Source organism: Sinocyclocheilus anshuiensis, unplaced genomic scaffold, assembly GCF_001515605.1.
Source record: "Sinocyclocheilus anshuiensis isolate Anshui unplaced genomic scaffold, SAMN03320099.WGS_v1.1 scaffold981, whole genome shotgun sequence".
Classification (NCBI taxonomy): domain Eukaryota; kingdom Metazoa; phylum Chordata; class Actinopteri; order Cypriniformes; family Cyprinidae; genus Sinocyclocheilus; species Sinocyclocheilus anshuiensis.
The window spans coordinates 222,662-235,873 of NW_015557100.1; the positions used below are offsets into that span (position 1 = coordinate 222,662).

Genomic DNA, 13,212 nt, shown 5'->3' on the forward strand with positions numbered 1-13,212 from the left:
CCTTCCTATTTTTTTTTTTTTTTGCATATCTGTCACACTTAAAAGATTCAGATCATCAAACAATTTTATATTACACAAAGATAAAGCAGCAAGTAATTAAAAACTGCATTTTTTATATGATGATTTCATTTATTAAGGGAAAAAAAAGCTGTCCAAACCTACCTGGCCCTACGTGAAAAATTAATTGCCCCCTCCTGTTAAATCATGAAAGAACTGTGAAGAAATTCAAGAACAGCTGAGAAACAAAATAGTTGACATGTATCAGTCTAGAAAGGGTTATAAAGCCATTTCTAAGGCTTTGGGACTCCAGCGAACCACGGTCAGAGCCATTATCCACAAATGGAGAAAACTTGAAACAGTGGTGAACCTTCCCAGGAGTGGCCGGCCTACCAAAATTACTCCCAAGAGCGCAACGACGACTCATCCAGGAGGCCATAAAAGAACCCAGAACAACATCTAAAGAACTGCAGGCCTCACTTGCCTCAATTAAGGTCAGTGTTCATGATTCAACAACAAGAAGAGACAGGGCAAAACGGCATCCATGGGAGAGTTCCAAGGCAAAAGTCATTGCTGACCATAAAGAACACAAAGGCTCGTCTCACATTTGCCAAAAAATATCTTGATTATCCCCAAGACTTTTGGGCAAATATTCTGTGGACTGATGAGACAAAAAGTTGAACTTTTTGGAAAGTGTGTGTTCCGTTACAACACAGGATTTCATAAAAGGATCATCATACCAACAGTCAAACATGCTGGTGGTAGTGTGATGGTCTGGGGCTGCTTTGCAGCTTCAGGACCTGGACGATTTGCCATAATTGATGGAACCATGAATTCTGCACGCTATCAGAAAATCCTGAAGGAGAATGTCCGGCCATCAGTTTGTGACCTCAAGCTCAAGCACACTTGGGTTATGCAGCAGGACAATGATCCCAAACACACCAGCAAGTTCACCTCTGAATGGCTCAAGAAAAACAAAATGAAGGTTTTGGAGTGGCCAAGTCAAAGTCCAGACTTAAATCCGATAGAGATGCTGTGGCATGACCTTAAACAGTCCATTCATGCTCGAAAATCCTCCAATATAGCTGAATTAAAACAATTTTGCAAAGAAGTGTGGGCCAAAATTCCTCCACAGTGATGTGAAAGACTCATTGCCAGTTATCACAAACGCTTGATTGCAGTTGTTGCTGCCAAGGGTGGCACAACCAGTTATTAGATTTAGGGGGCAATTACTTTTTCACGTAGGATCAGACAGGTTTGGACAGATTTTTTCCCTTAATAAATGAAATCATTCAAAAATCATATGTTTGACACCCCTAGTATTGGCTAGTAAAAGAGAAGAGGAAGCACCTGTGGGACAGCCCACTTCATCGCTGCCATCAGGACAATCAGCGTAGCCGTCGCACACCCAGGTGTTCACAATACACGCGCCAGAACCACAGAGGAAACGATTAGGAGCACAGGTAGCTGGACCCGGCGCAGGTGTGTGAGGAGCTCTGCCATCTGAACACAGACACAACATAATTAACTGTAATTAATCCACTGAGCATTCTCTTTTGTCAGCGCTCTACAAACAAGGTTAATAGATGCTGACTGGGACACAGTGTACTGGACTGATTTGTATACCTGAGCATTGAGATTCATCAGACCAGTCACTGCAGTCATTTTCCCCATCACACTTCCACCAGGCGGGCACACAGCGGCCATTCTTACACTCATACTGAAAGTAACGCGAGCAGCCCGGCTCATCGGTCGGGGACGCTGAAAAAGAAAGCACACAACTCATTAGCAAACAAGCACAGAAAAAGAACTTTCTCAAAGCCGTCCCAAGTATGACTGGACTGGAGCTTATTATTGAATGCTCTGACTGGAAGTCTGTAGTCTTGCATAGCCAAAAACTCCTGCTCACCACAGTTGGCCTCGTCAGAGTAGTCGCCACAGTCGTCCATGCCGTCACACTTCCACTCCAGGGTCACACACATTCCATTGGAACACTGGAAGCTGTAGCCGTCACATGTTTTCTCAAACTCAGGGTTAGTTGCTGTGGAGGAGGAGGAGAACTAATCAGTTCATTACAAAACACTGCATTTGTGCTTTATCCAAGGTCCACGTTTAGGACTGTCAATTAAGACTGATTAAAAATCTAATTACATGATATGCCGATTAATTAATCAAATTAAGTTGAAAGTAAGTCCATACATCAATTTTTGCAGAGAAGCTATTATGAATAAATTATGACACTATGAATTAAAGACAATACATTAAGGCAGCAGACAAGTATAGCATATGAGAAAACAGAAAAGCAATAGGTGCAAAAAGTGGTGAATACATTGATTGCTTAATTTTTAAACACTATAAAAGAAATCTAATAATACATAATCTATTCTTTAAATTACCATTCAAAATTACAAGTGCAGTAAGATTTTTTTAAAGAAATGAATACTAAATAAGATAAACTAAATACTAAATAAGAAATTAATAAATAATAAACATTAAATTGATAAAACATGACAGTTAAAAATGTAAAAATGTTAAAAATGTTCTTTTGAACTTTCTCGTCATTAAAGAATCTTGAAAAAAATGTATTATATTTTTCACAAAAATATTACAAAAAATATTACAACATTGATTATAATAAGAAATGTTTTTGAGTGCCAAATCAGCATATTAGAATGATTTCTAAAGGATCATGTGGCACTGAAGACTGAAGTAATGGCTGCTGAAAATTCAGCTTTGCCATCACAGAAATAAATGACATTTTACAATACATTAAAACAGAAAACAATTATTATAATTTGTAATAATATTTCACAATATTACTGTATTTTTGATTAAATAAATGCATCACTGGAGAGAATAAGAGACTTCTTTCTAAAATGATTATATAACCAAACTTCTGAATAGTATATTTACGTTAGATTTAATAATTTCTTAAGGAATATCTTAAGGAATTAACATTCAGGTCAGGGGGCGTAACTAAATGTGTACATTATGATATTTTTATTTATTAATGTAATTAATTGCACTACATTTACATGGACAGTCCTAGTCAGAAGCACATAATGGTCCTTTTGGCTAGTTCCTCTAGTGAACATATTCTAACGTTCACATTTCAGTTAGCAAATGTGTTGGACTCACAGCAGCCTGCATACTTCGGGTCCTCATCAGATCCATCGGAGCAGTGCCGTGTACCATCACACACCAGAGACTGGAACAGACACTGTGCTCGGTTTCTGCAAACAAACTCCATATAGTGTGCACAGAGGGGACCTGCAAGAACAGACCCTTATTGTTTCTCTAGTTACAATTACAACACAACAAACAACATTCCACTTATATATACTTAAGGGTTAGTTCACCCAAAAATGAAAATTCTGTCATTAATTACCCTCGTGTTGTTCCAAACCCGTAAGACCTTCGTTCATCTTCGGAACACAATTTAAGATATTTTTGATGAAATATGAGGGCTCTCTGAACCGCCCATAGACAGCAAGGTAACTACCACGTTCAAGGTCCAGAAAAGTACCAAGATGATCGACAAAGTAGTCCGTGTGACATCAGTGGTTCAACTGTAAAGTTACGAAGCTACGAGAATACTTTTTTGCACAAAGAAAACAAAAAAGTTACGTTGCTGTCTATGGGAGGGTCAGAGAGCCCTCATATTTCATCAAAAATATCTTAAATTGTGTTCTGAAGATGAACGAAGGTCTTACGGGTTTCGAACAACACGAGGGTGAGTAAATAATGACAGAATTTTCATTTTTGGGTGAACTAACCCTTTATATAAAAAGCAATACCACAGTTTTGCTCATCAGCCCCTCCTGGACAGTCCTCCACACCATTGCAGTGAGCACTAGCAGGCAGACAGGTGCCATTAGAGCACAAGAAGCCATTGCACTTTTCTTTACCTGAAGGACAAAACCGCAAGATGCCAAATTGCACAGAATTATACACGAGTGAGCAACATGATTAGAGAAACCGATGCTGATGCATTTGGTCTTCCATAGAAAAAAGTCAAATGCCATGAGGGGGAGTAAGGCAGTGTTTGAGACTGACCACACTGGGTTGGGTCTTCATCGGAGCCATCCTGGCAGTCGTCATCTCCGTCACACACCCAGCGCTGAGGAATGCAGTGACCCGTGTGACACTGGAAACTACTGCTCTCACACGTGTGGTGACCCACTTTATGTGACAGAATGAGGACGAGAGAGACATTGAAGATGTAGGTGTGATGTATTTCACTGCATATTTCTTGCACCGGTGTGTAAATGTGTGTCTTTTCTCTCACCAGTACAGTTGGCCTCGTCTGACCAGTCCCTGCAGTCGTTGTCTCCATCACAGCGCCACGCGTCCCGAATACACACACCTCTTGCACAGGTGAACTCCCCCGGTCCACACTTGTGAGACTCTAAAAGAAAGCAGATACAACATGAGCACTGCATTTATGTTACTTTAACTGAACTAAAAACAAATACAATATAGCTTTAAAAAAAGTCATTTTTCTTTCAATCCAAGGAAATGCCATATCAACAAAACACTCTGCTGCCAAGCAAATGCAAAATGTTTAATGCAAAAAGTAAATCTTGTTAAAAATAATTAAGGCACGCTCTGACACAGTTTTCAACTAACGAACAGAAAAATTATATTAATTAATTGTATTTATATACAGTAATATGATCATTTATACATAGCAATGTACACAGCAATATTAATAAAAAATGACTATCTTCACATTTCTTCCATTAACATACCATTTTTATAATTGTATCATTTTTTTAAATATATTTCTATTCAACTTTGATTTACTTTTATCTCACTTTTAGTAAATTTAGCTACTTAAGTTTAATTCAGAGCAGTGTTATTTTGGAATTATTTATATACTCATTGTATTTATTCATATTTCTAATAAATTATTTTCATTTTAGCAATTTTGTCGTGTGCTTTTGTCATTTTCGATTTTTTTATTATAATTTTTCATTTTTATAATTTTATCATTTAAAAAAACATTTCTATTCATCTTTGATTTACTTTTATCTCATTTTTATTAAATGTAGCACTCAACAAACTTATTTTATTTCAGTTAGTTGCAAAGGCCAAAAATGGATTAAATTAATATTTTTACCATTTTAGTTTTAGTTAACAATAACAATACTTATTCAGAGAAACTTCAAAAAAAAAACATCGGTCAACTTTTTATTTGCAATTTGTGAGATGTGTTCTTTAGGAAACTTAAAGATTAATTAAATAGTGCATTAAAATACTGTGATACTGCTTAATTTTATATCACCAACAAAATCATCTCAGACATATAATGAATATTTGACACATAGCCCTAAACACAAACACATACCACAATGCTCCTCGTCACTGTTATCTCCACAGTCATCCTCATGGTCACACTTGAAGGCCAGTGGAATGCAGGACCCTGAGGCCACACAGCGGAACTGGACCGCAGAGTCACAGGAAGTGGTGGCTGCAGAGAGAAAAATATATGAAACACAGATCATACACATTTTATACGAGACAGGGCTGATGATGTCACTCACGGCACTCCTGTTCATCACTCATGTCGCCGCAGTCGTTGTCACTGTCACACTTCCAGATGCTGCTGATGCATTTCCCATTAGTGCAGCGGTGCTGGTTTGGCAGGCAGGTGTGTTCTGAGAGTCAATTAAAGCAAAGAAATCCATTTCAATTTCATAAAAATGTTTATTTAGCATTTAGAGCTTTTGATATCTGACACTTCTGAGTCTGTCAGACCTGTCTTAACGCATGTATTATTGCGGAGCTGGTATCCACCGGGACACTGGCACTGATGCTCTCCTGAGGGTAAAATGGTGGTGGAAACTCCATCGGGGCAAACACAGTGATGCTTGTTTTCAGGCTGGGGAAGACACAGAAGACTGCATGGCTGATCCACACAAGCATTCTGACCTAAAGGAGAGGGAAAAAAATCTTTAAAAACTATTTCTGTATCCCAAGTAAACCAGTGGGGCCACTGTATGAAGCTGAGCCCGTGAAATCAATATTGTAGTTTTGTGCTTTTATTGCTTGTTCGTTAGCTTTTTTACTACTAAAAATACACACATTAAAAATGTATTTCTCTATTCTTGTGTAAAAAAACCCCCCAAAAATATAGAGGACTCATCTTACACCAATATTATTTTAGTATCACTGATATACTATTATATCTTTTGTTAGTATTTTGAATTTTATTTCAAAATAGTTGAAACTAGCTTTATTTAGTTAAAGGTTTAGTGATATTATGTTTTTTATTTTAGGATATCGTTTTAGTTTCAGTTTAGTTTGAATTATCTTAGTACTTAAACTTAAACTAAAAAACAAAATTGCTGCCTTGGCAGTTAGCTACAATTAAAAAACATTACGATTAAGTATTTTATTTTATTTCAGTTAACGTTCATCATATCTCAAGTAATGAAAAGGCTTTTTATGGTTTTAGTTTTGGTTAACGATAATAATAACCCTATTGCAAATTCTTTGCATGCAAATTATTGTCCAATAAAATGCAAGAACTACAATGATAGTGTAAATTTATATATTTAGAAATGACTAATAATTATAACAACAATAAATAATAAAATTAGTTTATGAAAATAATTATGTTAAACATTCAATTTATACAATACAAGCTGACAAGTGGAAAAAGAAAAGCCCTGCAAGCTCTATAATGGTCTTTAAAGGTGTATTTCCCATGTGTTTCAGAAGGAATGTCTTCCCTTAAGGACTGACCTCTGTTTTTTCCCTTGTAAAAGATCTTGAGATCCATCACTCCTGTCAGTCTGCCCACTAGCATCTCACTGTCTGGTGAGCCTGATTTAGGTGCTTTGAAGATTCCCATTCTAGACCAGTCATCCCAGTACAGGTCATTCTACACCAACAAACACCAGTTCAACAAAGTGTTTATGATCATTAAAGACAGTTTAATATTAGTTGTAACATTCCAAGAAGTGATAACATTGGGCCTACCTTAAAAACAGCAATAGCATAAGGATGCGGCAGGCCCTCCATTATCACAGTACGGCGGCTTCCATTAAAGTCTGCTCTTTCAATGCGGTCTCCATATGCCTCCGTCCAGTACAGCCATGATTCATCAGCCGTTATGCCGTTGGGCCAGCGAACTGCCTCAGACACAATGCAGGCGATGTTGGAACCGTCCATCCAGCTGCGGTAGATGCCTGCTGCACGATCGCCCCAGTCTGTCCAAAACATCAAGCTAAAAGAAACAGCAACTTAGTGGTCAGGGTGAAGGGAGCATGCAGATTGTTAAGGAAAACAAGTGATTTGTGGGAACACCGCACCTCTCTCCTGGCATGAGCGTCAGGGCTCGAGGCTGCTCCACCACTGAAGAATTGACCAGAGTGTGTCTCAGGTCTCCATCAGAGTTGGACACCTGGAAGAGAGACAGTGTGAGGATGACTACAGGAACGAACAACTGTAATTGATGCTGCTGTAATTGTTTTAACCTGTGGTTACCTCGAGTTTCTGAGCACCAGCATCCACCCAATACAGCAACCGGCTGATGGGGTCAAATGACAGCGCCTCCACGTTTTGTAAGTCCTTTCTGACAATCACTTCCTGTCCAGAGCTTCCATTCAAACACAGTCTCTACAACACAAAATCAAAGAAAATACTTATAAAATTAATAAATGCCTAATAAATTGTAACAATAACAACAACAACAACAATAATTATTATTATTGTTGTTGTTGTTACATTTTTTAATTATCTAATCTAATAAAGTTTTTTTTTTTCATTTCTGATTTTTGATATAATTTTTTACAATATTTTTCATAAAAATAAATAAATAAATAAAAGGAAAAGAAAATTAACGTTTTTCAAATTATTTAACTGCTGATGCTTTTGGTATCACAACATTATAATGAAAGTGAACAAACAAACACCAATAAAATATCCAAAATTAGCCAATACAATAAAAAACAAAAAGGGTTCAAATATGCAGAATATTCTAGTAAAAAACAAAGAATGTATAAGACCAGGATGATTTTTCTGGGAAGTTTAACTGCTCAGGACAAACAAAGTACTCATGAACAACTCATGACCACAAAGTTGTGATTAATCCAGGTAATGACAACCAGATCACTTAAAAGTTCACTTAATTTTCCACAGCACTGTGAATTTTTAATGTGATGTGTTCAATAAAGACATAAAATATTATAATTTTTTTTGTGCATTTTTAGCTTAAGCACATTATGTTTGTCCATACTTGTAACTTCGATGCAGATCAGATGACATTTTATAACCAACTAAAGCAGAAATCCAATTCCAATGGGTTCACATACTTTTCTTGTCACTATAAGGCGCTTTCGCACCACGTACATCTAAGCACTCAGTTCTAGGAACTAGCCAGAAGGGTGGTTCCTAGAGAACCAATTTCTCCCTCGGGCCGTTTTCCTGGTTGCATTCGCAGCAGGAACTCTGGAGCAGCCGACAGCGACATTTATTTGCGGCATTCACAAACATCAACAATCTGTGAATGGACAACGCCGTGATCGGAGTTTCATGATAACGGAGATGGAATGTATCAGCGTACTAGAACTAGATACGTTCCTAGAACTAAATACGTTCCTAGTTCCTGCGGTGCGAAAACGCGAAAAAAACGAAAACTTCCGCCAATAGTTCTAGGAACTATGAAAAAGTTCCACGGGTGAAAAAGCCCCTATATACAGTGGGTACGGAAAGTATTCAGACCCCCTTAAATTTTTCACTCTTTGTTATATTGCGGAAAAAAAATTAACTTAAATGATTTTAGCAAATGGCTGCAATATAACAAAGAGTGAAAAATTTAAGGGGGTCTGAATACTTTCCGTACCCACTGTATATATATATGGTAGAGCTGCACAATTCTGGATAAATTGAGAATCACAATTTTTTTGTCTCAAACAGAGATCACGATTCTCTCACGATTCTGAACTAAACAAAATAATGTGACAAAAAATTATTGTTGCAAAAAATTTCTGTGTTTAATTAATTTGAATGAATTAATAAACATTTTAATATATATTTAAATTATAATATATTTAATACGTCCATTTTTAATATTAAAATTATGAAAAAGTGGTTTGACTGAATGATTCAATGAATCACTCATAAATACTTCACTTATTTCATTACTGGATGAATCAGTGTTTTTGAACGAATCTCTTGAATGAATGATTCCATGTCAAATACATGTGGTGGGGGTTGGGGGTTGGAGTGGGGTATGAGTGGTTATGAACGAATTAATGAAATGCATTTGTCCGTGTTTCACTCTGTCTCGAATCGCGCTCGCGGAAAGCGCTTGAGAAACAGTGTCTCTTCCGCAGCTCGGTACGCTTTCAACTCGTTTTTTTAGTCTCGAGCAAGACTGTACGACATTCACATTATATGATTTGACTGATTTTTACGTAGAAAGGGCGACAGCGCACCGCATTAAAAGAAATAATCATTCATGTTTTCATAACTGCTGGCCAAATTTAAAAACAAAATTTAAATTAAATCATCTTTGAGAGCCGTGTTTCGGGGGCCCTACGCAGCTTGCGTATTTTGCGTATAGGGAGGATCGTCTCTGTGTAGTTGAAAAGACTGTTTGTGAAGCTGTTTCTTACCCAAACATGGTAAATGTCTGCTCTCTGTGTCAGCAGCAGAGTGAACATAGATTTGAATGTTCCGGTATGATTGTTTCAAAGGTTTAATAGACACAGGCGAATCATTGTCATTTAAAAATGGGATTGCATGGATGTTTGAATCGAGATCGCGATCTTTTAACGATTAATCGTGCAGCTCTAATATATGGTACAGATCCCTATATTTATGTGAGTGAAGGACGTTTATTCACCTGTATGGTGTCCAGTGAAATATCAGCCCAGTATAGGCAGTTCTTCTCATAATCAAAATCCAGAGCCACGGCTTCATGGAGACCCGAGAGTGGAAGCGGCTGGTCTGTACCTGTGGCCAGGTCATAGCGGTGAATGGAGCTCCTCACCGCATACAGGATAAACTCATTACTCTCTAAAAAAGAAAAGTAGGCAAGTGGTCTTAGTTAAGAGGTGAAATAAAGACTCATTCCAGAGAAATACACTACATATTTCACCCGAACACTCCCATGTGAGCATTTAATTTCAAAACCATTGGCACTAAAAGGGAGTTGTTCCTTGCTAACAGCTTGCACCCTTCTGGAAAGGCTTTCCATTTTCTGTTTCACTGCAAATCGTAAAAGAAAACTGATGGCATGGCTGAGAGTCACATCACTTCCTTCTCCCGCTGGATGAGATCTCAGCTTCTGAGAGGGCTGCTTATTTACTCCCAGCGTCCTCTAGTCAGAGAAGCAAGACAATCAATGTGGCCACTGAAGTGTGGTCAAGTGGCTGAGTGCCACAATGCTGAAGAGAAGAGGCAGTCTAGACAGCGACGGCTCTTAAGAACAGCTCGGTGGGGAGATGGGCTTTGATCACACTCCCAACAATCCTCATTTGACTTTCAAATCCCATCTTAAGGACTGACTGTCCACATTACACATTCAGCTTTCATTGTAGAAATCAGTCCATCATGTCATCTCAGCGTGGTCATGTTGAGGCATTGCTGTATTTTACACATTCATGCTTATACTATAGACACACATTCAGACACAATTGTAGACATTACCGGGATTTTTATGTCACGTTGTGTCCTAAAATGCATTTCCAAATATCCTTTTTTAAATAACCAACAAATGTGCCTTTGATTGGGTTAAAAACAGGATTGATTGTGTTTTTTGCTACCAAACAATTAAACAATCATGAAATTATTAGTAAAAATGAGATCCCATAAGTCAAAGAGTCAAGAAGAGAAGTGAAAAGGTCTAATCTAAAATATATTTTGCATATGCATACAGTTAGTACATCTTCAGTGATAAGCATTTTAAGTCCACCTGTAAAAAAAAGTGTTCTAACTCCAAAATGGAAAAAAAAAAAACAAGTTAAAGATAGATTTATGCCTCATTTAAAATATGTCGATGTCAACGTGTCTTAAAAGAGGTTCAGGTCAGAATGTTGCATTCAATGCTGTGGTTAGATGAATGCCACTCTTTTGAGTAAATGGCATTTCTATAAAGATCAAAAGATCCAAATCGATGCAATGATCAGTGAGCAAGCTAAAATTCTATGAACGACAGATATAGACCTTCAGCATATTAAATGTACACTACTGTTCAAAAGTGTGGGGTTGGTAAGATTTTTTTGAAAGATGTCTCTTCTGCTCTCCAATGAAAAGTGCAGTAAAAACAGTAATATTGTTAAATATTATTCCACCTTAAAATAGCCGTTTTCTATTTGAATTTATTTTAAAATGCATTTTATTCCTATGATGGCAAAGCTGAATTTTAAGCAGCCATCAATCTAGTCCTCAGTGTCACATGATCCTTCGAAAATCATTCTAATATGAACAGTTGTGCTGCTTGACATCTTTGTGAAAATGGTGATACTTTTTTCAGGAGTCCTTCATGAATATAAGGTAAAAAAAAAAAACATTTATTTGAAATAGAAAGCTTCTGTAACATTATGAATATCTTTACTGTCACTTTTGATCAATTTAATGTGTCCCTGCTTAATAAAAGTATAAATTTATTTTAAAAGTATACAAATCGTATTTGTTATTTAATTCATTTACATTTTCATTTTGCAGCATTATTATTATTTTTATCAACTTGCTTTAAAATGTGCAATATAAATATATTTGACTTGTTTCTCCTCCCTCATTTTGCTCCATATTCTTGCAACTTTTTTCCTGTGAAATAAAATGTCAAAACTGTTCTTTATCATACAACATAATGCATTATAATCAGTTCTGTTGCAATTTGCTTGGTTTATTTTACGGTTCAAGTCAGGATTTAAACCTGTTTTACATTTCACACTAAACAAGGACTGTACCACTAAACTATCCCATCTAATATAAAGGACTTTTTTTGGTCATGTATTGTCGTTTGGTCATGTAAATATCTTTACTGTCACTTTTGATTCATTTTCTAGCTGACACTTTTGAACGGTAGCGCATTAAAAAAAGACAAACTTGCATGTAATGTAAAAGAAAATAAATAATTCCTTTTTTGTATCACAAACATTATTAGTCTTGTGAAGTCTTTTTTTTATTAGTTTGAGGCCGTGTTATGAACTTTGACTCCACAACTTCATGTTGCATCCCATAGGATTGTGTTGTGTTACATAAAAGATTAGAGAATATGATTGTATAAGCTGAAGAGGATCTTACTGTACCTCCCACAGGACAGGGCAGCATTTCTCCATCCAGCCGAGCTCCAACATCTCCTCCACTGCAGCTGTCTCCAGAAACCTTCCTGTACCTAAAGCATCAGATGACACACCTTAACATCAGTGGAAATCATTTACTACATTTCACAGCAAATTTCTCTTCTTGAAGAACTTTGTTCTAAAAGTTGACACTAGGTGATGCTGTAATTACATGTCTATGAAATTTTGTGCATTTCATGCTAAATTCTTCTTTTGCTGTCCTGATGCTTGCGTAATATTTTGAGAAGTACCAAAGTTGTCAGAAGTTTATCTGAAACTGCTAATTCCATTCATCATTTATTGGCATTAGAGATGTGCAGATCTACTGGCCAACATGAGTTATGATAGTTATTCTAAATATAATGGACGATAACCAATACATAGCTAATATTATGCTTTTTAGACTATATACTGTATACAGATACTAAAAACTAAACCCAATAGTTTAGTTATTTCTGTGATATGTTACTTCTGAATGTTGGTTTTACATGCTTTTTTTATTAAAGGGGTCATATGATGCGATTTCAATTTTTCCTTTCTCTTTGGAGTGTTACAAGCTCTTGGTGCATAAAGAAGATCTGTAAAGTTGCAAAGACTAAAGTCTCAAATCCAAAGAGATATTCTTTATAAAAGTTAAGAGTCAGCCACACCTACCTAAAACGGCTCGTTCTAACACGCCCCCACATACCTACGTCACTATCTGGGAAGATTTGCATAACGCCGCCCAAATGTTCACGCAAAGAAAGAAGGCGTAACTTTTATTCTCGCTGTAGTATTGTTGTTGCCGCCGCCATGTCGTGAAGGCGCCTGTGTGTTTCGTTGTGAAAGCGAAACTACTTTGTTTGGCCTTCCAAAAGAGGACGATATCTGCTTCGTCATGCCTGGAGCTGATCCGTGCTGGTCGCTGAGGAAATAC

General features: G+C 36.9%; 1 protein-coding gene across 1 annotated transcript in view; it reads right to left on the reverse strand.

The window, feature by feature from the left end:
- The window catches only part of LOC107677517 (sortilin-related receptor-like), an 84,095-nt gene that overhangs the window by 10,299 nt on the left and 60,584 nt on the right, over window positions 1-13,212 (reverse strand). Inside the window, 16 exon segments of the mRNA XM_016472446.1 lie at window positions 1,348-1,500; window positions 1,624-1,758; window positions 1,907-2,038; window positions 3,136-3,267; window positions 3,795-3,905; window positions 4,054-4,179; window positions 4,286-4,405; window positions 5,348-5,470; window positions 5,544-5,657; window positions 5,758-5,931; window positions 6,748-6,886; window positions 6,985-7,231; window positions 7,317-7,408; window positions 7,492-7,623; window positions 9,854-10,026; window positions 12,264-12,349. Of these exon segments, the coding sequence (XP_016327932.1) occupies window positions 1,348-1,500; window positions 1,624-1,758; window positions 1,907-2,038; window positions 3,136-3,267; window positions 3,795-3,905; window positions 4,054-4,179; window positions 4,286-4,405; window positions 5,348-5,470; window positions 5,544-5,657; window positions 5,758-5,931; window positions 6,748-6,886; window positions 6,985-7,231; window positions 7,317-7,408; window positions 7,492-7,623; window positions 9,854-10,026; window positions 12,264-12,349 (2,189 nt within the window).